The sequence below is a fragment of the Aythya marila genome, assembly GCF_965140915.1.
Source record: "Aythya marila genome assembly, chromosome: 14".
Lineage (NCBI taxonomy): Eukaryota > Metazoa > Chordata > Aves > Anseriformes > Anatidae > Aythya > Aythya marila.
In genome coordinates this window covers 14,067,662-14,091,204 of record NC_139055.1, presented here as the reverse complement: position 1 = coordinate 14,091,204, position 23,543 = coordinate 14,067,662, and the positions used below count along the sequence as shown (strand labels likewise).

General features: G+C 65.1%; 2 protein-coding genes across 2 annotated transcripts; both read left to right on the top strand.

Annotated features, from left to right (window-relative positions):
* Positions 1-3,408: 3,408 nt before the first annotated feature.
* SYNPO (synaptopodin) lies at positions 3,409-15,537 on the top strand (the record flags this gene model as incomplete). Its single annotated transcript, XM_082772004.1, has 4 exons — positions 3,409-3,673; positions 5,455-5,643; positions 10,928-13,227; positions 14,623-15,537. The coding sequence occupies 4 exons, from the start codon at positions 3,409-3,411 to the stop codon at positions 15,400-15,402; spliced, it is 3,534 nt and encodes a 1,177-aa protein (XP_082628130.1). The 3' UTR covers positions 15,403-15,537.
* A 181-nt stretch (positions 15,538-15,718) lies between these two features.
* Positions 15,719-22,344, top strand: MYOZ3 (myozenin 3). The gene is made up of 7 exons (XM_082771607.1): positions 15,719-17,021; positions 17,979-18,065; positions 18,161-18,315; positions 18,500-18,568; positions 18,671-18,815; positions 19,099-19,270; positions 21,136-22,344. Exons 2-7 carry the CDS (start codon positions 18,035-18,037, stop codon positions 21,296-21,298), a joined length of 735 nt encoding a protein of 244 aa, XP_082627733.1. The 5' UTR covers positions 15,719-17,021; positions 17,979-18,034; the 3' UTR covers positions 21,299-22,344.
* Positions 22,345-23,543: the final 1,199 nt, after the last annotated feature.

The following is a 23,543-nucleotide window of genomic DNA, read 5'->3' as shown; positions in this document are numbered from 1 at the left end:
CAAGATAAGCAAAGGGCAGGGCAGGCAGCGACCTGCCCCGCGCGGCGCTGAGCCGTGCGTCCCGGCACCAGGCGGGTCCTGCCCTGCCCGCGGCCGTGCCCGTGATGCTCAGCAGGACCATGGCTCCGGGTGGCCCCGTTGGGGAGGACAGGGAGTAGGAAGACCTCCAAACCCCAGCGGTAAGCACAGCTCCACCCGGGTGCTGATTTTTGGCAGGTGCAACCCCCCGCGGGGCACGGCGCGGCCACGGGACCAGCGCCCCACGCGCCCCGACCTCCCCCTGTCCCTGTCCCACTGCTCGGGGACGCCGGGGCTGGCAGGGGTTGCACGGGGACAAGCTCTCAGGAATGTTGTTTTTTCCACCCCGGTTTCCGTCCAGGTAGTAAATCAGCGCTGCAGAAGGCTGCAGAAGGCTTTTGTTTTCCCCGGCACGCTGCTGGCTCCGAGCTACCCCAGCACCACCGCTGCCAGCCCCACGGGTTGGGGCCGTCCTTGTCTCATTTTGGGGCAGGATCCGTCCCAGCTTGGTGGCCCGGGGACCTGTGGTGCTGAGGGAGCACCCTGGTGTCTCCAGGGCTTGGCCACCTCCATCCCTTTGCCATCCCAGCCCCGCTCTGCTCGGGGTGGCACCGAGCTGGCCCCATCCCCTGCAGCCTGCCAGGCGTTGGGACTCAGAGAGGGGGTGCTGGGGGGCACAGGATGGTGCTGGGGGCTCGGCCGTGCCTGCAGGGACCCGGGGGTGATATTGGGTTGCAGCAGAAGGGCGAGCAGCTGGGCACAGGGTGACCCGGGCACGGCTCCAGACGCCGCTGGGTGACGGCACAGCACCACGGGGACGGCTCCGTGGGGGCTCCTTCACCGAAACACGGGGGGGCTGCCACGTTTATCCTGTGGGATGCATCCGATCCTGGTGCTTGGCTGTGGAGGGACGGTGCCACAGGGTCACCCAGCCCAGGGGGCAGTGGGGTTGGGGCTTTTTGCTTCACGGCTCGTGAAAACGGTGCAGGAATCGCGCGGGGAGCAACCTGAAGGGGTTTGGGGCGGGTGGTGGCAGGAGCAGAGCCCTGCGCCCCCATCCCGGGGTCCCCACTGCAGGGATTTTGGTGTCGGGGGGTGAGATGCTGCGCCAAGCTCCCCCCCCCACACACACACACCCCGGGACATTCAGCTGCTGGCACCCAAAGGTGCAAAAGTCCCCAGCTGGATGCGCTGCGCCCGGGCTATTTTGGAAAGGGAAGGCGCCGATCTTGTGACCGGAGCTGGGGACTGAAAGTCTGGGCAGCAGGGGCCTGCCTGAGTGACAGCGCCCCGCTGGGAAACCCGAGAGCCTTCGCACCCCGTCCCCCCCCCATCCCACCCCCTGCCCGGCCGCATTTAAGGGTGATGGAAGGCGAGCGGAGGGCGGCGATGTGTCCGGGGACACGGGGACAGAGCCTGGGGACGGACACCCTGCCCCACAGCATCCCCGTGGCCCCGCAGGGTGGGGGGCGCCCCAATTTACCCCCATTTATCCACCCAGTGCCCACGTGCGGAGCTGGGACGGGAGCACCCAGGTCACCGTGGTGCCCCAAAACCCACCCCCCAAGCCAGGTTTTGGGGGGGTCCTTGGGGAGCTGCGGGCAGACGGAGCCGGGGGGAGGCTTTCTGCAGGGCTCGCATCCCCGGGATTGGCAGCCCGAGTGCCAGCAGCGCCTGCCAAGAATATTTGTGTGGGAGGTGGAAAGTTAACTTTAGTTTTCCCTTCTCAATTTGGGGAGGGAGGGGGGGGAGCAGGCTGCGAGAGAGGCGGGCGGGGGGGGGGGGGCTGCTCGTCAGACCCCAGCGAGTGGGCAGGGACAGATAGCGGAGAGCAAGAGGTCTTCCTGCCACCAGATTTCAGCACTTGGTGAATTTGGGGATATAGATAGATTTATATTTTTTACTCTTCCTTCCCTTGGCACCGTTTCACAGCTCACACATTCCCTAGGAGCACCGCAGCCCCCCCCCTCTGCTGCCTGCCGGGCTGAGCATCCCCTGCTGCCCTACAGGGGCACCCCAAAACGCCTCCCCTGCCCCAGTTTGGCACGGGTGGGTGCTCTCCCTACCCATATTGGTGGACGTGGTGGCTCTCCACAACTACAGGAGCCCCGAATTGCAGAAAGAGCAGGGTGAGATCCCTTTTTTTTTGGAAGAGAAACGCTGAAATCTACCCCCCCACCCCCCCAGGATCTCTTTGCAAATCCGTGTTGAGCCCTCGCCGGCCGAGCAAGGCAGGGGGAAGGATTGCAGAAGTGACAGAAGATTTCCTTTGGGCATTTTCCAAAAAATGCAGCGTTTCACTTGGGAAATGCCCGAGAGCCTGGTTGAAATCCTCGCAGCCAAGCTTTCGCTGCCTGCTTTCAAAATGGCCTGCCTTTTTTTTTTTATTATTATTATTATTTTTATTTTTTCCCTTTCTTTTTCCAAACCAACCTCGCCAGGAGCAGGCAGAGTCCCCCAGACGGGCCGCGTGCCCCGGAGGGAGCCGCGGGATGCTCGTGGGGCTGAAAATCCCGGCAGCGTTTTGGGGCGGATTTGGGGTCGGGCGGGCAGCACCTCCCTTCCCTCCTGCTCTGCTGCGGGGTGGCTGCGCCGGGGACTCAGGGCAGAGGAATTTCCCCGCGTATCCTGTCCCCGGAGCCAGGCCGTGCCTCAGCCGTGCTGGTGCTGAGCGGGAGGAGAGGGAAGCGGCTCTGCCCTTGCTTGTCCCGGAGCCGTGAGTCACTCAATGGTTAAACACAGCCCGGCTTTGTTAGCGGGGAGCCGCGCTCTGCAGCAGGATGGAGACGGAGCCAGGGCTGCCGCGGAGCTTGGGCAGGCAGCAGGCCGGAGCCCTTCCTCTCCAAAAACTCCTGCCTGGGCAGACCCCGGCCCAAAAGGGCCCTGGGTGTGAGCATTTCGCCTCCCGGTGTGGTGACACGGGGCTGTGGGGTGGAATAGGGGCACCTCCACGTCTCAGGGAGCATCGGCATCCCGGGGGGGGGCTTCCTCGCCCTGGGATGGGAGCCCAGGTTGGGATGTGAGGGCAGAGGAGCTCGGTGCAGGCACTCAGCGCTCCCCTTCCCTTCACACAGGTCCTGGGACGCCGCTGCTGTGCCTGGCTGGAAAGGAGAAACTCCTGCAAAACCCCCCCCCTGGGTGACACCCCCTGAAGACAGCTCCTCGGCTGGGATCCCGGAGCACACCCCAGAGCCGGACACCAGATTTGGGAGAGGAACACCCCTGGGTGCAGCAGGGGAGCGAGGGGCTGATGCGTGGCCATCGCCTTGAGCCCCCCACGCTCCCCCTGCATCCCGAGCAGCCCTCGGACTATGAGCAGCGCCCTGGCTCTTTGGGGGCTTGAGGGGTCGCTGAGCACCGCTCCCAAAAGCAGTGAAGGCGGCCGGCAGGATGCCGGAGGGGCACACGGGGCTGCTGGCAGGGCAAACAAGCAGCAGGGAGCTCCATGGGGTCAGTGGTGATGTCCCAGACCCCGAACTCACCGGAGGCAGCCTGGCCGTGGGGGCCGAGCCCGCAGCCCCCCAAAAATCCCCCGACTCTGCCCCGGAGCTGCTCCCCACAGCCGCCAGCCCCACGGCTGACCCCAGCCAGGAGTGGAGGGTGGTGAAGATCAAGAGAGTCCTCATCAACCCCGCCAGCGAGCCGAGGAAAGCGAGTAAGCAAAACCCCCTCCTGCCACCCTCTGCCCTCCTCCCCCCCCAAAAAAACTGGGATCTGAGGTCCCAGCCTCCCCGCTGAGCCCTGGCACGGGCTCATTTTGGGATGATCTCCGTGGCCTCAAAACCCTACAGGAATCTGCGGCTTCCCCCGGGAGCGGGGGGAGGCAGCGGGGGGGTTCCTGCTCCGGCCGCAGCCCCTCTCGTGTCCCCGGGGAGATGCTCCCGGGGGAGATGCTCCAGCAGGGTCACCCCCGCCCTCCTGCAGGCCCATTTTTAAGCCCTGCTTCCAGCCCTCTGCCTATTTCTCTCCCGAGCAGCTGTTACCTCAGCTGCTGGGGCAGGTGTGTCCCCATCCTGCTGGGAATTGGGCTCGGGGGGGGGGGGTTGTTTTCCCCGAGCAGCCCCCGAACCCGGGGAGGGATGGCACCAACCTCTCCCCCTTCACGCAGAGGGGCTCAAAATGAGCCAGATTTCCCCAATCCATCCCCTGGGCTCCCTCCTTTCGGGTACCCCAAGCCCTCAAAGGCAGCACCCCGGGGACGGGACGAGGGCTTGCTGATGGGAACCTCGTCCCCGCTCCTGCTAAATGCGCCCGCAGCATTTCGGGGCCGGGTGCGCAGAGGGGGCAGCCCCAGCCAGCCCTCCCAGTCCTCCCCCTGCTCGGGACGGTCGATACGCAGCCGAAAAGGTCAGGCCTGCCCCTGTCCGGGCTCAGCGTGTTCCCAGCCCGAGCTGCGATCCAGCAGTCCCGCTGCCAGGCTGGAATTTTCAAGTAACTCAGCAGGTTTGTTGGAAAGAGCGCGTCTGCCCCGCTTCCTCCTCCTCCTCCTCCGCCTGAGATCACCGCCGGTGCCGCCGTCATTTTTTCCAGGCAGGATGGCACCGAGGGTCCCCAGCCCTGGCAGCAGCACCGGGGCTTCCCCCAAACCCCCCCAAAAAAAAACCCTAACCCTGCATGTCCGTGAGGGGCAGGGCACCAAGCAGGTGGCTCCGTTTGCAAGAGCATCCCCGGGGGGTGTCAGGAGGCGCCGGCTTTGCTCCTTTTCCCCTTGTCTGGTGGCTCTTTGCACCCATCCCCACCCAAAATTCGTGCAGGGGAGCCCCCGAGCTGTGCAGAGCCACCCGGCAGGTCGGCAGCTTTTGGGGAGCACGGGGAGCCCCGGCTCGAGGCTCGGGCTGGGAGCCGCAGAGGCAGGACTGGTTTCTCCGTCTGCTGTGCAAATCACCAGAAGGGTTCGCTCCCCGGGGGCTGCCAGGCTAGCGCCAGGCTCCCTCAAAAACCAGAAAAGCACACCAAAAAATAAATAAATAAATAAAAAAGCAAAGACCGGCAGGAAGAAAGGAAATTAGAAAGGCAAAAAAAATAAATAAATAAGGCCAGGAGCTCATCTTGCGGGGCAGGGTTTGGTGCGTGGGGTGGCGCCGAGCATCCCCCCGGCAGCGGAGGTGGGGAGCAGGTCCCCAGGTGGTGACACTGGGGGTACTGGGGGGGCCAGGGGCAGGGGAAAGGGGGTGCGCAGGGCATTAAAGGGGTGCTCAAATTGGGTAAGGGGATGCTCAGGGCATCAGGGGATGCTCAGGGGGGGATCGATGGGATGCTCCGGCCGCTCTCACCCCCCCGGGGGGCTCAGGGCGGACCCAGCGGGATGGGACGAGCAGGGCCGGGTGTCCCGGGGGGGGTGCCAGGGTGGCATCAGGGCACCGGGAGCGGGGTCCCCATCCCCATCCCCATCCCCTCCCGTCCCGTCCCGTCGGGTTTGCTGCCCCCCCACCCGAGCCGAGCCGCTCCGTTGCACCGGGACGGGCACGGGCAGGGCCGGAGGGACCCACGGCAGCCCCGATCCGCCCGGCCCCCGCCCGCCGCCCCCCCCCGGGCCCTCTCCGAGGGCGGAGCTGCCGCAACTTTCCTGCCCGCCGCCTCCTCCCCCGGTGCAGTCGGGCGGCGGCACCGGCACCGGCACCGCGGGTAGGGGGGGGGCTGCAGGCAGAGGCTGCCCCGGGGACGGGGGGGGACGGGAATCGGGCGGGGGGGACACGGGGGAAGCGAGCAGGAGGGCAGGGGGTCGGGGGGGCTGGGATAGGGACAGGGGTTATGAGGGGCGCACGGGGGGCGCACGGGGGGGTGCCGGGATTTGGGGGCGCACGGGGGGGCGCGGGGGTTTGGGGGTGCAGAAGGGGGTGTGGGGGTCCGGGGGTGCCCCCCGGGGTGAGGAGGGCTGCGTGGTTTGGTCTGCATGGGAAGGAGCCCCCCCCCCTGTGCGCCCCCGGGGTGCGGCGGGCACGGGGAAGGACACGGACGGGGTGCCCATGGGGTGCCCACGGGGTGCCCATGGGGTGCCCATGGCCCTGCCGCTGCGGGGGGGTGGGTGGATGGATGGATGGGTGGCAGGGCTGCCCCGCTCCAGCCTCTTTTGGGAGAGCTGACAGCTTCATTTTGGCCGGCCGGGGGAAATGCTGGCTCCACGTCTGTGCCAGCAGCAGCCTCTCCTTCCCCAGCGCGGATGTGAGCAGGGCTGGTGCTGCCCGCTGCATCCCCTCGGCTGCTGTGCCCTAAAAAAAAAAAAAAGCAAAAAGCCCCAACCCATCCCCTTTTTCCCCTCCGATGGGAGATGGGAGCCCCGGGACTCGCTGCTCGGAGACTTCGGGGCGATTTCAGGCAGAATCGGGGTGAGTTTGGGTGCCGAGGGCTGGGCAAAGCCGGGGCACGGCCGCGAGCCAGGAGCAGCGCGGGGCAGCGGGGAGGCAGAGAGCTCCAAATCCAGCAAAGCCCTTGCGAGCTGAGCGCAGGGAAAACTTGCAAGCGAATCGAATTTTCTCGCTGTGCCAGATCCTGTCGCTGGCAGAGGCACCCGCGAGGAGAGGCCCCGCGCTCTGCGCCCTGCCAGGCAGCTCAGGGCTGCTCCCACCACCCGAACAGGGGGTCTCAGGGTCTGCCAGGGCCAGCACGGGTAAAAAACCTGATGGAGTTGTTATATCCAGGCTATGGGAGGGCTGGAAGCTGGGAACGAGGCAGAAAATTGTCGTATTTTTATCCGTGCATGTTAATTGTTCCCAGCTAGCCAGACTGCCTGCTGGTGCTACCCTTCTTGTTTTCCTAGCAGCAGATTATTTGGGATAACTGGGAGCTGGAGGGAAGAGCAGGCTTCATGCGAGCGGTCTGTGCGCCCTGCACAGCTGTAGTTGGGGCAGGAGGCCAGCTGGCTTCCCTGCCCCAAAACCTGCTTAATTTCCGCGGTGTCCAAAGCCCTCAGCAGTGGGGTGGACACACGGGGTGCCCCCTCCCCAGCACCACCCGGCCGTGGCTGGGTTTTTTTCGGGCTGGCCAAGGCGCCGTGGTGTTGGGGCGGCCGAGCACCCCGGCCAGGAGCAGGTCAGAGCCCACGTGGATGTGTCAGGTGCCAGCAGGGCCCCAGGTTTCACGTTTCCCCTCGGGTACCTCGTGGCTTCTCCCTGCGAGGATGTCTCACCAGCACCCGGTGCTCGTGGCCGCCCGGCCCTGGCAGGTGACAGCCCCAAAATCACCGCTTTTCTTCCCAAGATTGCTGCGTAATTCCCTGCTTTGGGGCTCGTTCACAGCACGGTGGAGCTGAGTACATCACACTTGGGCCTGGGGCATCTCCCTGCCTGGCAATCCGGGGCCAGCTCCTCGCCTCATTCCAGCTCTGAGGGTTGGTGTTAGGGCAGGACAGGCTGCGTTTGGGTGTGAGACATCCTCCAGCATCATTTGGGGTCGGATGGCAACCCCAGCCTTTGCTGGATGCCTTTCAGATGCTCCCCAGTAGCCCGGCGAGGGGGGCCCCATCCTTTGCGCGGAAAGCTGAGCCAGAAGGATTTTTCTATTCCCATCTGGCCAGGAAGGGGGAACAACAAAAATGCCTTTCATCGCCCTCATCACCCTCACTGCGGGAGAGAGCAGAGTGTTGGTGCGGGGCGCCTGACAGCTCGGGGAGAGGCTGGGAAGCCCGGCGCTTTGGGGCTGCTGCTGGAACTCAGTTCTGGGGCGGCTGGAGAGCTTAGGACAAATACCTAGGTGGGAATATGGACAGAGTTAGGGGCTGTGCCGGCCCCAGATGAAGAGCTCGGCGCTGAAATGATGCTCAAGGTGCTCACACGTGCCAGGGAGCACCTCACCTCCTGCCCCGGCATCCCAGCAGCGCGGGGCTCGGGGATGTCCCCGGAGTGTTGGCAGAGCTGGGTTCATTGTTCGTGGAAGGAGCGGGGACATTTGGGGTTGGGAGACGTTTCCTTCCTGAGAGGCAGCGCTGGCGAGCCGGTGAGCGGCGTGGGAAGGAAGGAAGGGAGAGGGGAAGAGCGCGCTGAGAGCCACTCACCCTGCGGACACGAGCTTTGGGCCAGGCTCCCGTGCGTGGCCGGAAGCCTGTTCCCAGCACCGTGCGAACCTCGGATGCCCTTGGCTGCACGGGGTTTTGCTTTCACCTCCTCTCCAAGCTGCCCGGGGCTCCCTGCAGCCCCACGCCCCTCCTCGCGGCACCGGGATGTTTGTGGCACCTGGAGCTCTGTCTGTCTGTCTGTCTGTCTGTCTGCACGGGGAAGGATGGAGCCAGGAGCAGGGGCTGCAGGGGCGGGCAGCTCGGGCTGGAGGCAGGAGGTGGCCCCTGGCATTTGCTTGGGGGTTTGGGGTCGGTCCATGGGGGCAGATCCTGGCGGATTGGGCATGTCCGTGTGGGATCCTGGGGGCAGATCCCGGCTCTGCTTGGCAGCACGGGGCTGCGAGGGCTCTGCCAGCAGCCGGTCCAAGTGGGAAATCTCTGCCCCAGGGCTGAGTCATCCCTCCAACATGAAGGACACCCCCGAGGCCCCCCTGCTTGCTGCTGAGAGGCAGCAGCGAGGCCGAGAGGCTCCCAAACGTCTCCGCGGGGAGCTGCGCTTCTTCAGCGGCCTCGGCCTCCAAGGGAGCCGGGCTGCTGGGGTCGGGGCACGAAATTCTCCGACATCTGGAGCCTGCGGCCGGTTTCCCAACAGCTTCCCGGCCCCCTTCTCCCCACCGCCCCGCGGATAAACACGGGGAGGGCGCGCAGAGGAGCGGGACCCGCGGTGCTGGCCGCCCTCCAGCCAGCCCGGCCTCGCCGCCTGCCGGAGGAAGCCGCTTCCCCGCTCTGTGCCGCCGCCAAGGCAAATAGAAAAGTTGCCTTAAAACAATGCCCGGCCGCGGGAGGGAGAGGTTTGGGATGCCAGCAGCGCTGCTGCAGACGGGGATCATCATCCAGGAGAGTTTCCACTGGCGTTTCTCGCCCTCCTCTCCCCTTGGCCCGGCTTAAAAGCCACCCGCTGTGGGGCCGCCCGAAAGCTTGGTGCTCCTTCCTCCTCCTCCTCCTCTTCTTCCTCCTCCTCCTCCTCCTCTCCAGCCTCTTCCTCCGCACCGGCTGGGGGCTGAGCTGTTTCTGCAGAGCACCGAGATGAAGGGCAGGGATTTGCACCCTGCTCAAGGGGTTGGTGGCCGGGCACTGCGTGCTGCTCCGTGCGGGGCTCGGTGACTTGCAGGTGTCCCCTGGCACCCCGTAGATGTGGCATTTCCCAGCAGCTGCCCAGTCTGGGGCTCCTTTCATCCAGCAGCAGGTCAAAGTGCTGTGAGCCTCCATAAGGACGTGGCATGCGAGGGATGGGTGCTGCTCTGGGGGATGTTTTGGAGGTGTGGGGAAGCTGCCAGCAAGGGCCCTAGGCTGGAGGGAGAGGTGCCACCCACGGGTGCCACGGCACGGGGACACCGAGGCTGGGAGGTGGCAGGGCCACCCTGCACGCCTGAGGGGTGCCGGGGCTGGGACCGGCCGTGAGGATGGCAGGGGAAGGCAGGAGGGCTGCAGGGCGAGGAAGAGGAGATGCCCAGCACGGAGAAGCCTTCTCGCTTCCCCATGAGCTCTCTGGAAGGATTTGGCTTAGTCACTCATCCCTTCCCTCGCTGGTAGGCTGAACCACCGCTTAAAATATCCTGGAAGGCTCCCAAGCGGCACAGAAGGCAAGAAAATGAAAAACACATGAAGGGAAAGGGGAGTGGACGCTGCCTGCGCCCGGAGGAGCTGGGTTTGGGGCGGGCAGCCCCGGCCACCCACCTCCAGCCCCTGCACGGGGCCGCGCTGCCGGGCACAGGGCGAGCAGGGGAAGGAGCTCATGGAGAGGAGGCTGGGGGCTGCCCCGACCCCACTGCAGCGGGGACAGCTCCAAATGTGTAGGGTGGGAGCTGGCAGTGGCCTCGGAGGGGCTGGGGCTGCCCGGGCAGACGTGCGCGGCCGCGGGCGTTTCAGGGCGCGCTGGTAGGAAATGTCTCACCCCGAGAAAATGCCTTCCCGGCAGCTCCACATCCTCCCGGTGTCTGGGAAGGGCTTTCACCCTGACCTTTTGGCCAGCGCTCCCGAAGCCCGGCGGCTCTCACGGGGGCTTTCAGCGGGTTCAGCAGGCGCTCGGCCGGCTGTTTTTAGCACTTTTATGGGCTCCGAAGGAATGAGGCTGGCGCGGAGCTGCGGGCTGCGTCGGACGGGGTCAGGCTGTGCACGGCTCCTGTCGGCTGCTGCCATCTCGTGTTGCTGCACCAAGAAGCCCTGGGCTGGCCACCAGCCCCATGGAGAGGTGTTGGGGGACGATGCTGCCCCGCTGGGTTCGTTCTCCTGCCCGCACGGGGCTGCGCACAGGGATTTGGGAGAGGGGACACATGCTGGCCCCTTCCCTGCCCCATGCGTGTTGGAGCCGGGGGCTGAAACCCTGCGAGCTGCAACCTGAAACCTCCCGAAGCCTTTGGAGAAATTCCTTTCCCATACGGTCACTGCCATCGGCGCACAGAGCCCTGCAAGATAAGCTGTCCCGCGGCCGGCGGGGCTCGGGGACGCGCTGCTCCTCTTGTCCTTGTTCGGGGGGACCAATGGCCAGGGCAGCCCGGCAGCGGCTGTCTTCGGGGCTTCAGGGGTTGTTTCCAGCAGGAACAAGTCCCTGCTCCCGTAGGCAGCGTGTTCCAGCTGAAATAAGGCTCTGAAATTAGGAGGTGGGGCAGGGCTCTGCGTGCCCCCGCGCTTTGGTGGCTTTGGGAACGCACCGCCCTGCAGAGCTGCAGCCCAGCACCCCGGGCAGGGGCTGTGCTGGGTGGGGGAGACCCCCGTTACCCCAAACCGGGGTCCCCCCTTCCCACCCCAGCCCCACGCATCCCTCTGCTGTTGGTGAGGGGCCTCGAGGAGGAGCCGTGGGTGCTGCAGGGGGTGCCGAGCCCCGCTAACCCCCCCCCCCCCACTCTGCTCTCTCCCCAGGTCTCTCCCGCAGCTCCAGCCTCTCGGAGAAGGAGCTGAAGGAGGCGAAGGCGCGGAGCCGCAGGATCGTGGCGCAGCTCACCACGGCGCCCGGCCCCAGCTCCAAGGGCGTGCTGCTCTTCCACCGCCGCAAGCAGCGCGTCGACGGGCTCACCGGCACCGGCGCGGGGCATGGCACGGGGCTGCCGCTGAGCCCGGAGCCTCGGCAAGGAGCCATGGAGGAGGGCGAGGGGCACGGCACCGGGGGGACGCCGCCAGAGCCTGCCGACGCGCAGCAGGTCCCGCTGAGCGTCTACCTGAAGGAGAACATGGCACCGGCCGCCACCAACGGGCTGCACGACAGGGAGAGGGCAGAGGGAGAGGTGGGGAGGCTTGGAGGGATGCAGGATGGCGTGGGGGGCAGCGTGGCTGCTCCTGTTCCACCTCAGAGCATGCGCATCCCCGAGCAGAAGAACGGCGAGGTGGCCGGTGCGCCCGTGGGGACAGGCAGCGTTACCATAGGGACAGGTAACACACCCGTGGGGACAGCCAGCATAACTGTGGGGACAGGGAACACGCCTGTGGGGACAGCCAGCGTGACCCTGGGGACAGGCAACGCAGCCGTGGAGATGCCCAGTGCGCCCATGGGGACAGCCAGTGCGCCCATGGGGACAGCCAGCACACCCATAGGGATGGCAAACTCATCCATGGGGACGTCAAACACAACCATGGGGAGAGCCATCGTACCCATGGGGACAGCAAACTCACCCATGGGGACAGCCAGCGTGCCCACAGGCATGGCCAATGCATCCATGGGGATGCCCAGCGCACCCATGGGGACGGCCAGCACATCCATGGGGTCACCCAGCGTGCCCATGGGGATGCCAAGTGAGCCCATGGGGATGCCCAGCGCACCCGTGGGGACAGCCAGCTCACCCATGGGGACAGCCAGCACCCCCCTGGGGACAGCCAGCTCACCCGTGGGGACAGCCACCCCCTCCGGGCAGGCGCAGAACGGGGCTCGGAGCAGGCAGTACTACGAGGTTCACCTCACCCTGGCCAAGCCCAAGCCCGTGAAGAACCGCACGGCCAGGCCGTTCGGCACCCAGACGCCCGCCACACCGAGCCAGGGTCCCGAGGGAGTCCCAAGCCAGCCCCCCGAGAGAGCCCCCCCTGCCCCCACCGAGCTGCCCCCGCCGCCCACCTACGCGGAGACGCTGGGCAGCCCCCCGCCGCTCAGCAGGGTCCGCTCGCCCCCCGCCTACTCGGCCCTGTACCCCCCCGTGGAGCAGAAGGTGCTGCAGAGCCCCGTGCACGGGGCGGGGGCCGTGCCCCCCCTGCCCAAAACGGGCATCCTGGAGGAGTCGGCGGCCCGCAGGGCCCACAAGAAGTCCATGTTCACCTTCGTGGAGAAGCCGAAGCTGGGCCCCAACCCCGACCTGCTGGATTTGGTGCAGAGCGCGGACAGCAGGAAGAAGCAGAAGGAGCACGGGGAGCCCGGTGCCGAGGACGAGCCCTTCGCCCTGGGGGCAGAAGCCTCCAACTTCGTCCCCAGCAGCGCGGCCAGGGGCGGGCAGCACCTCGCAGCGGCCGACGATGCCCCGGCGTGGTCGTCCTGCCTCAAATCCCCCCGCATCCAGCCCAAACCCAAGCCCCAGCCCAGCCACAACCTCACCGAAGCCAGGGGGAAGGGGGCCGAGCTGTTTGCCCGCAGGCAGTCCCGCATGGAGAAGTTCATCATCGAGGCTCCCTCCCAGCCCGACCTGCTGCGCTCCCCGTCGCCCACCATGTCCCTGCCTCCCTCCTGGAAGTACGACGCCGCCGCCTGCCTCTCGCCCATGGTCTCCAGGCACCCCGTGCAGAGTCCCTGCAGGCCCTCCAAAACCCCCCCGGCGTCTCTTTACGGCGGCGGTGCCCACACCCTGGCGGAGAACGAGGCGTCCCAGAGGGAGCTGGAGCTCTCCAAGCACCAGCCCTACCAGCTCCAGCCTTCGCTCTTCATCCTCTCCCCATCCAAAGCTCCGCCGAGGGCCGTGCCACCGCCCAGACCTTCCCTTCCCGACGCCTACCCCTGCCCGCAGCGAACGTCCTGCCCGGCCTCTCCGTTGCCTCCTTCCCCCGTTTGGCAGCCTCCTGCCGGCGGGGCGGCCTCCGGCCCCTTCCCCGGTGCCAGCGGGGCTCTGCCCCTGCCTGCGAGCAGCCTCCCCGCTCCCGGAGCCTCGGCGGAGCTGCTGCTGGCCTCGCCGTGCCGCCGAGTGAAGGGGGGCTTCCAGGCGCCCCGGCCCTCCTACTCCACCAGGAACGCGGGGATCGAGGCGCAGGTGTGGAAACCTTCCTTTTACTACAAGTAGCGGGGGCGGAGAGACCACGGAGAGGGTTTTGGGGGCTCCCCTCCGCCGGCCGAGTCCTCTCCGATTGCTCACGGCCGAACCGAGCCAAAAAAGGGGGAAAAAAGGAAAAAAAAAAGAAGTAGCTCAACAGCTTCCAGGGCGGTGCAGGGTGTGAGAGGATGCGGTGCCGAGCCCCCCGGTGCGCCAGGAGCCGCGTCTGTGCCAAGAGGGGCCAGGGGCATAAAGCACAGGGCCCCCCAGGTGGTGACAGGAGCCCGGCCACCCCGCAGTGCCTCCGGTGCTTCCTCTCTTCTCTTGCCTGGAAACTTTCCGGAGCGTCGCAGCTCTGCCTCCGTCTCTTTTCTCACCTCCTGCATTTCCAGCCCCTCCAGCTCCCAGCCTCCTCGTACCAAAGCCTCACTGTGCCTGCTCCTGTCTCTCCTGCTGCTCTCTAGGGACTTCTCCTTCTTTGCTCCCACGCCGCCGAGGAGAGCCACCAGCTCTGGGGGCAGCTCCCCGGGCAGGCAGAGGCCCTGAGCTGCTGGGGCTGGTGCTGAGCAAGGCGGGCGCAGCGGGGGGACGAGGGACGGGCACGGGCAGGGCTCGGTGCCGGCGGTCTGCAGGCAGTTCCCACGGCTGTGCCAGCACGTGCAGGGTGCTCCTGGCTCACCCCAGGAGCAGAGATGCCCCTCGCCCAGATCCTGGCCTCCTCGCAGCCTGGATGTTGGCCCCGTGCCTGCCCCAGCCTCTGCAGGGGGAAAAATCAACCAGGGCAGGGATGGGGACGGGGGGCTGCCTGCGCCAAGCTCCGTGAGCCCCTCTCTCCTGCTGCTCTCTGCATTAACGAGTTGCCTTTCGACTGTGCTTTTATTTCTCCTGCCTTTTTCCCCCCCCCTCTTTCTGAATACACTCTCGTGCACTGTCAGACTGTCTCTTCTCTTTCCTGCTGCCTCGGGAGGAGCTGCGGGGCGGTGCAGCCTCACCATGCTCGGCACTGGGGGCTCGGACCCCTGGCACCTCAGGGGGCTCTGCCCCGCCGTGCTGTGCCACCAGCACATAGAGACAGATCCTGGCTCCTATTTGGGGCAGGGATGATGAAGCACACCCTCGGGGGGGGGGGGGTAATTAATTGCCCCAAATACCCAGGCAGGTGCAGGAGCCTTCTTGCAGGGATTTAACCCAGCCCCAGCACTGCGGCGCAGGGGGATGCGCCCATGTACCCGCACCTGCCTGCAGCTCTGCTTCACTCTCCAGGGCTTCAAAAATGATCTGTGATAACAGTGGGGCATCAGACCTGTTGGCTTCTCGCCCCTTTTCCCCAACACCCATGCTCTGCCCCCTTCCCCACCCCGGTGGGGCCGCTAACCTGCTCTCTGTCCCCTCCAGGACAGGCGCACGTCCCTCCCCGCCTCACCCACCTGGACGCCCCGATCTGCGCGGCGCCAGGGCAGCCTGGACGGCTGGGCCAGCCCGGCCTCGGTGCCCGAGCTGGACGAGGGCCCCCCCAGATCCCCGCCGTGGAGCGAGAGGTCCCTGTCCCCGCTGCGGCAGGACGCCGACCCCCGGGCCAGCCGGCAGATGCAAGCGCGGCTCGCCAGGAACATCATCAACGCTGCCCGCAGGAAGAGCTCCTCGCCCAAAGCCGTGGGGACGGAAGGCTCCCGGCCCTTCACCCCGCCGGCCGCCAGCCCCCAGCTTATGGGGTCGCCCGGTTTGCCCCGATCCCCCCGGCCGGAGGGGTGCAGAGCCCCGGCCCCGCAGGTGGCCACCTCCGCCTGCAGCATGCCGGCCGCACCGGGCAGCCCCTCGCCCGGCTACAAGAGCCCCCTGCCATCGCCCCGGGTGGACGGGCCCCGCTCCTGTGCCTCCCCCGGGGTGTCCCGAGCCTCCTGGGCAGAGGGACGCCGGCTCCTGCTGTCCCCAGGCTCTGCCGGGCTGTCCCCGACCCCCAAGAGCCCGCTGCCATCGCCGGTGGTGGGCGCGCGCTCCCCAGCCAAGCGCTACAGCTCCCGGTCCCCGACGGACTCGGACGTCTCCCTCGACTCCGAAGACTCGGGGGCCAAGAGCCCGGGCATCCACAGCTTCAACCTGTGTCCCCGCGGCTGGACCGGGAGCCTGCGGCTGAAACCTGGGGGGCTGCCTTCGGGGGCCCCCTGCACCTCCTAAAGCAGCCGGCCCCGGCCACGCCGCACCGCCAGCCCCCCGCAGTGCCACCCGAGGGGGTCCCCGGGCAGGGAGAGGCACGGGCAGGGGCTGGGGATGCGTGGAGCGTCCCCGTCCCCATCGGCGTGCCGCCGGGGTCAGCTGCCTCCCACCTGCCCGCGGTCCCATGGCCTGGCTCTATTTTTACCAGCCTAACCTTTCGGGGCAGGACTGCGTGGTCAGCACGGAGAGCGGGGCAGCTGGCGGGGGGGACACAGCCCCTGGGTGTCCCCTGTGCCCGGCGCCCCCCAGCTCTGGTTTCCTAGGGTGGCCCCGGCAGCGCTGGCACCCATGGGGTCACCGCGCGCCCCTCGGGTGGGTGCCGTGGCCGGGACTCCCTCCCCCAGCAGGGTCTGACCCGGCTGGTTTCGGCCAAAACCAGATCTGGAGGAGGAAAATTCATGTTTTATTCCCCCGGTCCCCAAATCCTGCTTGCTTTTTTTTTCAACTTTTTGACCCTATCTCCACGCAAATTCCCCCCAGATTCCTCCCCAGTGATGACGAAGAGAGCCAAAGTTATTTATTGCCGTGCCGAGGGGACCGTGGGCAGGTTACCTCGCGCTGCGCCCGGGCAAAGAGAGGGCCAGCGCCACCCCCAGCACTGTCCCTGTCCCCAGCACTGTCCCTGTCCCCAGCCCCAGGCTCACCCCATCCCCACCCAATGGGACCGAGGGACCCAGCAGGGATGGAGGTTGCAGAGATGGGGGTTTGTGGGGGTCAGAAGGCAGCGGTACGGGCTGCAGAGGGTTTGGAGGAGGTCTCGGTGCAGGCGGTGACGCTGAGAGGGTCCCAGGGACAGTTTGGGGGCCCCACGGGAGGCAGCTCCCTGCACGGGGCAGAGCTCAGGGGCATGGTGCTGGCGGGTGGGTGCACAGGGTGATGGGGAGGGGGGCATCAGGGTGGGCACGGTTATGTGGCAGAGCCCGGGGAGGGCAATAACGGGCCCCCACAGCGCTTCCCCCAAAAGCAGGAGCCAGCCTGGGGTGCTGGGAGGTGCCAAGGCAGCGACCCCATGCCCAGGGGACGCAGCGTGCGTGGGCCATCGGGGCACGGCCCCAGGTAGGGGACCCCCTGCCACCCCGTCCCTTCCCTGGGGCACGCCGTGGGGACAACCCCGTCCCTGCTCCCTGCCCCTCCGCCCCCCCAGGAGCTGCCCTTCCCCACCACCGCCTTCGCCACCCCGTTGTGTACCCAGCTCAGCAATAAAGGGACCTAACCCCACTTTATCCCACCGCCTGCCTGCCTCCCACCCGCCCCGAGGGGCTCGGACACGTGCGGCCACCTCCTGCTGGTGACACCGTCCCGCGCCCCAAGGATCAGCCCCACTCGGTGCCGGGGTGACACCGCGGCGGTCCCCAAGGGCTCACCCTGCTCCTCCCCCTTTCTCAGCCAGAAATAACTGCTGGCCTGCCCCGGGACCTTGGCACCCCGGTTGGAGCCCGGCACGGCTCGGGGCGAGCAGCACGGAGCCCCGGGTGCCGCACGGAGCCAGCTGGGGCCACCAAAAGCTGGTGGCTGTGTCCTCGTCCCCAGCCCGGGCAGAGCGCATCGCCCCGGTATCACAAGGAGCCCCCCCTGGGCAGGTAGGGGGGTGAGGTCCCAAATTTGGGTCAGTGGGTGGGGGGCGTGCAGGGCGTGGGGACAGCCGTGGGGTGTCCCATGGGACAGGGAGGGCACAGAGGGAGCGGGGAGGGGGGTGAGAGAAGGGGTGAGGGGGTCCCGGGGTCTCCAGCCGAGGATGGGAGATTTCGGACGCGGAGCTGGCAGGGAGCCCTGTGCCAGGAACCAGCCCTGGGGGGCCCTGCGCTGCCCGGGGCTTTTAGGGGATGGGTACAGCTTCAGTGCGAGCCAAGAGATGCGGGATGCACCCAACACCAAGCCCCCAAAACTCTCCGTGCTGCTTTCTGTGTTGCACATCCCGGCTGCTGCGGGATATTTTGGGTGGGCAGCACAGGGGGGGGCACCTCCATCCTGCCCCCGAGGAGAGGAGCTGGGAGCTGAGGAGCCCCCCAGCCCCACTGGGGGGGACAGGCGGTGTCCCCATGCCCCAGTTCACCCTGCTACCAGGGCTGGGTTGTCCATGAAGGGTCGGGGCTGCGGGTCCTGCACTGCCCGGGAGCTGAAAATAGCTCTGCTGAGGCGCTGCGGGGCTGTCAGCACCTCTGCTCGGCCTGGGGGTGCTGCTCCGAGCGGGGCTCAGCCCTGGGGACACCGGTGTTGGGGACATTTTCTGCCCTAAAGAGGGAAGACGACGGGCGTGGGGTGGTGCTGAGCGTCCCCAGGGGCTCCGGTGGGGGCGAGATGAAAAAGGGACAACAGCAAAGAAGGGCTGGGGGACACGGAGCGCGAGCACCCCGAGGTGCTGAGCACACGACCGCGGCTCTGCCCTCCCCCATGGGTCAACGGGGGCACCCCTGGGCCATGCACATCCCCGGGGGGTGCCGTGGGGAGCCCCCAAGCACCCGAGGCGGGGAAAAGGGGTGACCCCAGGCACTGCTCCCCGTGCCCAGCCATCACCCGCGGCCACCTCTCTCCTGCAGCCGGCCGGGAGCCGTCCCCATCCCATCTCCCTGCCCCAGGAGCGCGGCAGCGGGCGATGACCATCATGAAACCAGACCCTGGAGATGGTAAGTGTGCGCGTGGGGGGGGGGCACAGGGAACGCCACCAAACCGTGCGAGGGGCACCCAGCAGCTGTGCCACCCTCTCCCCTGGTGTCCCCAGCGCCCCAGCTGGACCTGGGCAAGAAGGTGAGCACGCCGCAGGACGTGATGCTGGAGGAGCTCTCCCTGAGCACCAACCGCGGCTCCCAGCTCTTCCAGCAGCGCCAGAGGCGGATGCAGCGCTTCGTTTTCGAGCACCCCAGCGGCTACAAGAAGGTGGGAGCCCAGCCCCGGGCAGCAGGGTGCCCCTCCACCCTCGCATCCCTTCCTTGCAGGGCTCCGGCGGAGCGGCCACGCTCACTGAGGCTAAAAGGGAGGAGAGGGGAGGGCTCAGCAGTGTGGGTGACACCAAGGGGGTGCCCCCCGTGTCCCCACCGACCCCTCTCCTCCCTCCCTGCAGCTCCCAGTGCCGGGTGGCTCGCATGGCACCGAGAAGGCTGGGCTGGAGGGGACGGCGAACGAGCGGCCGGTGGGTACCCGGGGAGGCAGCAGCTCCCCCTGCTCAGCGGGACGGGGATCCTGCCCCCATCCTGCTGGTTCGGGTGCTGAGCCCCGAGCCTTCCCTCCGCAGGCTGGGGACGCCGAGGGCCAGCAGAGCTTCCACTCGGAGCTGCACGTGGCGGCGTCGCCCCAGGGCGGCCCCCCGGAGGTGCCCAAGAAGTCGGAGAGAGTCTTGCAGATGGGCAGAGTCCTCAACCCGGACAACCTGGCCCCAGGTGAGCGCTCGCACCCCAAAACCGACCCCGCTGGGATCACCGTGAGCCCCAGGAGCCCCCCCCAGCTCTGGCCCTGCTCCCTCGCTGGGTGCCCAGACACCCCCTGGGGGGACTTCTCCTTGTCCCAGTGATCCCAAAAGCCCTGGAGGTTACGGGACCAAGAGGGAGCAGCCCTGCTGCATCCTTGGATCTGGAGATAGATAAGCACGGCTCTGTTCTTATACACCTGACCCCCCCGCCCGGCTCGCCCTGCAGCAGCAAACGCCGCCTCTCCCCCTGGCAGGGTACTCGGGGCCCCTCCGAGAAGTGCCCCCGGAGAAGTTCAACGTCACCGCCATCCCCAAGGGCTACCGCTCCCCCTGGCAGGGGCTCCTTGGTGACAAGGACAAGGCTGTGGGCAGGGAGAACCAGCTGCCCCTCAGACCCTCCTACGGGGAGTTCATCAGCTTCAACAGGTAAGGCCGGCCGAGCTGCGGGTGCCACCGTCCGTCCGTGCTCCCCGCCAGGAGCAGCTGGAGGTGGAGGGGCAGCAGGGGCAGCCCCAACCTCTCCGAATTTCCCCAGGTGCCCGAGCAGCTGCTGGAAGCGCAGGGGTGCGGGGTTAATCCCCCCACAGGGTGCTCAGAGGTCACCAGATCCCTTCCAAACGCGTGCTTGGGGTTGAAGGTCTTGTCTCTGCTCCTCGCTGGGAGCCTCCTTCAGGAGGGTGAAGGGCTGTGGGCAAGCTGGGAGCGCCCCAAATCCCACGGGAGCTCCCAGCTCTGCCCCTCCAGCAGCATCCCCACGGATTTAAGCCGTGGGGGACATCGCTGCCGAGCTTAGAAAGCTTGGCACCACCTCCACCTTTCCTCTGCATGCCTCTGAAAGCTTGACAGTGCACTGGGCTGTACTGGGCTGTACTGGGCAGCACTGGGGCAGAGCTGAGGGAGAGGAAACCCAGCGGGCAGCCGAGGGAAAGCAAGGAGAAGGCAAGGAGAGGCCCAGGTAGCGCTGCTGCGATGTCGGAGGAGCTGCTGCGGGTGCTCAGCTCTTTGCTTCCAGCATTTCTCCCGTTCCTGCCTCAGCATTTGTTTGTGGGCAGGGACCGAAGCAAGGGCACGGCTCTGAATAATGCTTTCCCCCGAGCCGCTTCTCCCCTCTCGCACGCTGCCTTTCTATTTCAAGGCCCGAGCTGTTATTTAATACAGATGGATGCTAATTTAACACCGAGCCTCTTGCCACCTCCTCTAATTCTTCACTGAGGCATGAAGACTCAGACAGCCAAGCTGCTTTTCACGGGGCTTTTCATGATCTTCCAAGCTGTTGGCTTTTAACTCCCTCCTCAGTTCGTCAAATACCAAACGGCACAGAAACGCTTTTGGGAGCAGCCCGGCTAGCCAGCAGCCTCGCCTCGAGCTAGGTGAATCCCAGCAGGGCCCGCCTGTGTCCCGGGGCAAGGCCAAGTTCACCACCTCAACAGCAGCCGCAGGGAGGCAGGCGGCTTTATTCCCAGCTTTAAAAATCCGGGCTGTGATGCAGGGACCTCGTTACGGTGTGCCACTCGAGGAGAGAGCGAGAACAAAGCTCTGCAAGCGCCTGTCTTTTCGCAGAAAGGAGGCTGTTTCTGGAGCAAACCCCCCTCTTTTACCTTTCCCCCGCTAATTTCTCGCTAGGACGCTGTTGCAAAACAGTGCCACATTACTCATGCTCCAGCAGCTTCCCAAGGCAAACACTGCCAGCCCTGCCTCGTTGGTAGGTCAGCCGTGCTGCGCTGCTCCAAAACCAACATTCCTGGCGGCCGGGGAGCTGGCACTCTCATCCCCGCTCCCTCCGCGCATTTCTCCGGGAAGGGATGACAGCTCTTGCCCCCGCACTGCTCGTCCTCTTAGTCAGAGGTGGAGAAGCTGTCCCAAAAGGCTGGCTGGAACGGGGGCCAGGAGAAAGCCTGCACATGTGCTAGAGCAATCAGGAGGCAGCAGGAGGAGCCTCGGCCCCTGCACAACACGTTAGCTGCAGGCAAGTCGCTGGTGGGTCCATCACCACCACCTGCTCTCTTAATCAGAGCCCTCTCGCATCTCTGGCTGGTGGCAGAGCCCGTGGTGAGGCAGCAGCACGCTTCCTCCCTCCCCGTACAGCCACGGGCACTCACACACCCAGAGCTGGAGTGTGCTCTGAGCAAGGGAAGCACCTTGCGGGGCGAGCAGAGGCTGTAACAGCATCCCGGGGGGGAAAAAAAGAGGGTGGTCGCTTGTCACGGGTATCACCGATTGCTGCTGGGCTCGAGGTAAAACACGCTTTTTCCTCTCTGCAATGTGCTAAGTTCACTTGCCTTGCTCTGCAGGACTCCCACCCCGTTTGACAGAGCAGTGCTCAGCGACCTCTTCTACGTGCCCGCCGCCGAGCTGGACCCCCTGAGCGGTCTGGAGCTGCTCGCCCAGAGACCCAACTTCAACAGAGTGCCGCAGGGCTGGGCGCGGGTCCTGCCGGAGAGCGACGAGCTGTAGCACCCCCTGCTACCTTCCCTGGCGCCACAGATGCTTTTCTCGCTAGACTCAGCCGTAGTAGGGGAGAGGGGGGTGAGTGTCCTCGCCTAGCATTTCGGGAAAGCCAAGCTAGAGGTCTCAGCTCGTCCTCCTTTTCCTCGGGGTTTGAACAAGCGCTGGCACACAAGCCCTGCTCCGACAGGTGGTGCCCCCGGGGAGGAATTCCACCCGAAGGACACGGAAAGGAGGTGAGGACTGCAGGACAGCAGCAGGACGAGCAACCAGAGGCATCAGCACGTTAAAAGCAGCGAGCTGAGGCTTGGCTGGACAACAGCAAGGATGAGCTGGTCGCCTGCCTGCTTACTGCGCTGCCCAGACAGGGAGGGGAGCACTGGGAGCTGGAAACTTGTGCCACTTTTTCCAGAAGCTCCTGGCTAGCACGTGACTGCTGTTTTTTGGGCTTCCCACCTGCACGCCTCGCTCGAACCTCTCAGCCCTTCGATCCTCCAGTGCCAGGTTTGCTTCATACAGCCGGTCCACAACTGCGCCAGTCTGAGGAGTCTGAAAGAAACTGCTGGGGGATTTGAGCAACTACAGCATCAGTGGGAAGGAAAAGCAGTGCAGTCGTGTCCCTACAGCAAGCACGGACTTCTTAAATGCAAAAATCAGCAGTAGGGATTTGACTACACAATGTTTTTTCAGCGGTGGGACACGCAGCTAGAAGTTCGTAGGAGAGCAAGCAAAAACTTAGGGAAAACCCTGCCAGCTGCTACCAAAGATCTCTGACACAGCACACGCTTTCTACAACTGCTTCTGTCAAGTTCTTCCTGTCACCCTTATTTAGTCCCGTGAAACCAGGAGCACTGGGATAAAAGTATTTTTTCCACCGCTGTGGTTAAACCAGGTAAGTAAATTTTGTGGTAACGCTGCAGTTAACAGCTGCCTGGCTTGTACAGCGCACTGTAATGCCGTGGAGGGATTCTGCTGTGACAACACAGCATTGAGGCAGGACACCTGCATTGCCCTGTTCTTCCCACAGAAGCATGAGGGGATAAGCAAATGTAAAGAATAAAGGTCTAGTCCTCTAACATTAAAAATGTATGATGTACGACTGCTGTCCTGTTCTAAACACACCTCTCTTCCCTCTGTCCATCAGCTGCAGAACACACACACCTCTGGGGAACCTGGTTGGAAAATAAATAAATTGCTGTAGTGCACACCTTGCTTGCATTCAAGGTCTGTCTGCAGTGCTCACGGGCCCTGACCGGAGCCTTGGGGACAGGGCAGCAGCACACAGCACAGCCCTCCTGATCCCTCAGTGTGCCTCAGCCCCCCCAGCACTGCCTGGGATGTCTCTTACCTGACACAAACTAATTACCTGTGCTCACAGCTCAGCCCTTTCTCCAGGGAAGGCCAGCTTGTGCTGCAGCCCTGCCGCTGGTGCCATGGACCCCCTGGCACAGCCCACTCCTCACCCCAGCTTTGGCAGCAGCCGAAAAAATCGAAGTCCTCAGCTGCCCTGCTCCAGGAAGCAGGGTCTAAGCAAAGTGTTGAAAAACTCATGTGTTTAATGTATTATTTTTTAAACAAGCAAAGGAGTCTTCAGAACAGGTCCATCATGTTTTGCTTTACAGAAAGATGCCCACAGATCAGTTACATGAAAGCAGCAGACATACAGGTATCTCAGAATCCTCTAGCCATGTGCCCGTACATCTTATTCAAAGGCAGGCTCCATGCAGTTGCTCCTAGACAAACACTATAGCTGGAGCACAGAAAGGTCTTATCAAAAGGTGCTGGATCCATCTCAGAGTTTCAGAGGAGACTCTATCCAACTGCCTTGAAAGCCCTGATCGTGTTCTGAAAATGCACAGGATGAGTCTGCAGCTGTGCTGTGCCGCGGACAGCTGCAGGGGGGGCACACGAGCACCTTCTGGGGAGCATAAGCAGGTTAAAACTGCCAACCTGTCACTCCAGGTCACGCCTGCAGCACCAGGGGGCTGCTTGCACAACCCAACTTTTCTTGCTCAGGACATGCAGGATTAGAAGTGAAGCACCAGAAGGTTTCTTTCTGTTACAAGTCTTTAAAAAGTAGAGGAAAAAAAATAATTCTGTGGCACTAGTAAGGCAAAGCCATGGGTTTGGCACATTGACAAGCTTGTTTTTCAGCTCTTATTCAGTCCTGGCTCAATGCTACACGATTAATAGGTCATTAGGGTCACAATTCAGTGGCTACTTGACACAGAGAAGTCTCTCGTTACACTTAAAT

Bases quoted from the DNA above. Each gene is read 5' to 3' on its own strand.
- MYOZ3 (XM_082771607.1), top strand. From the start codon at position 18,035: ATGACCATCATGAAACCAGACCCTGGAGATG. The intron at 18,066-18,160 runs GTAAGTGTGCGC...TGGTGTCCCCAG, and splicing joins GAAACCAGACCCTGGAGATG to CGCCCCAGCTGGACCTGGGC. The intron at 19,271-21,135 runs GTAAGGCCGGCC...CTTGCTCTGCAG, and splicing joins GAGTTCATCAGCTTCAACAG to GACTCCCACCCCGTTTGACA.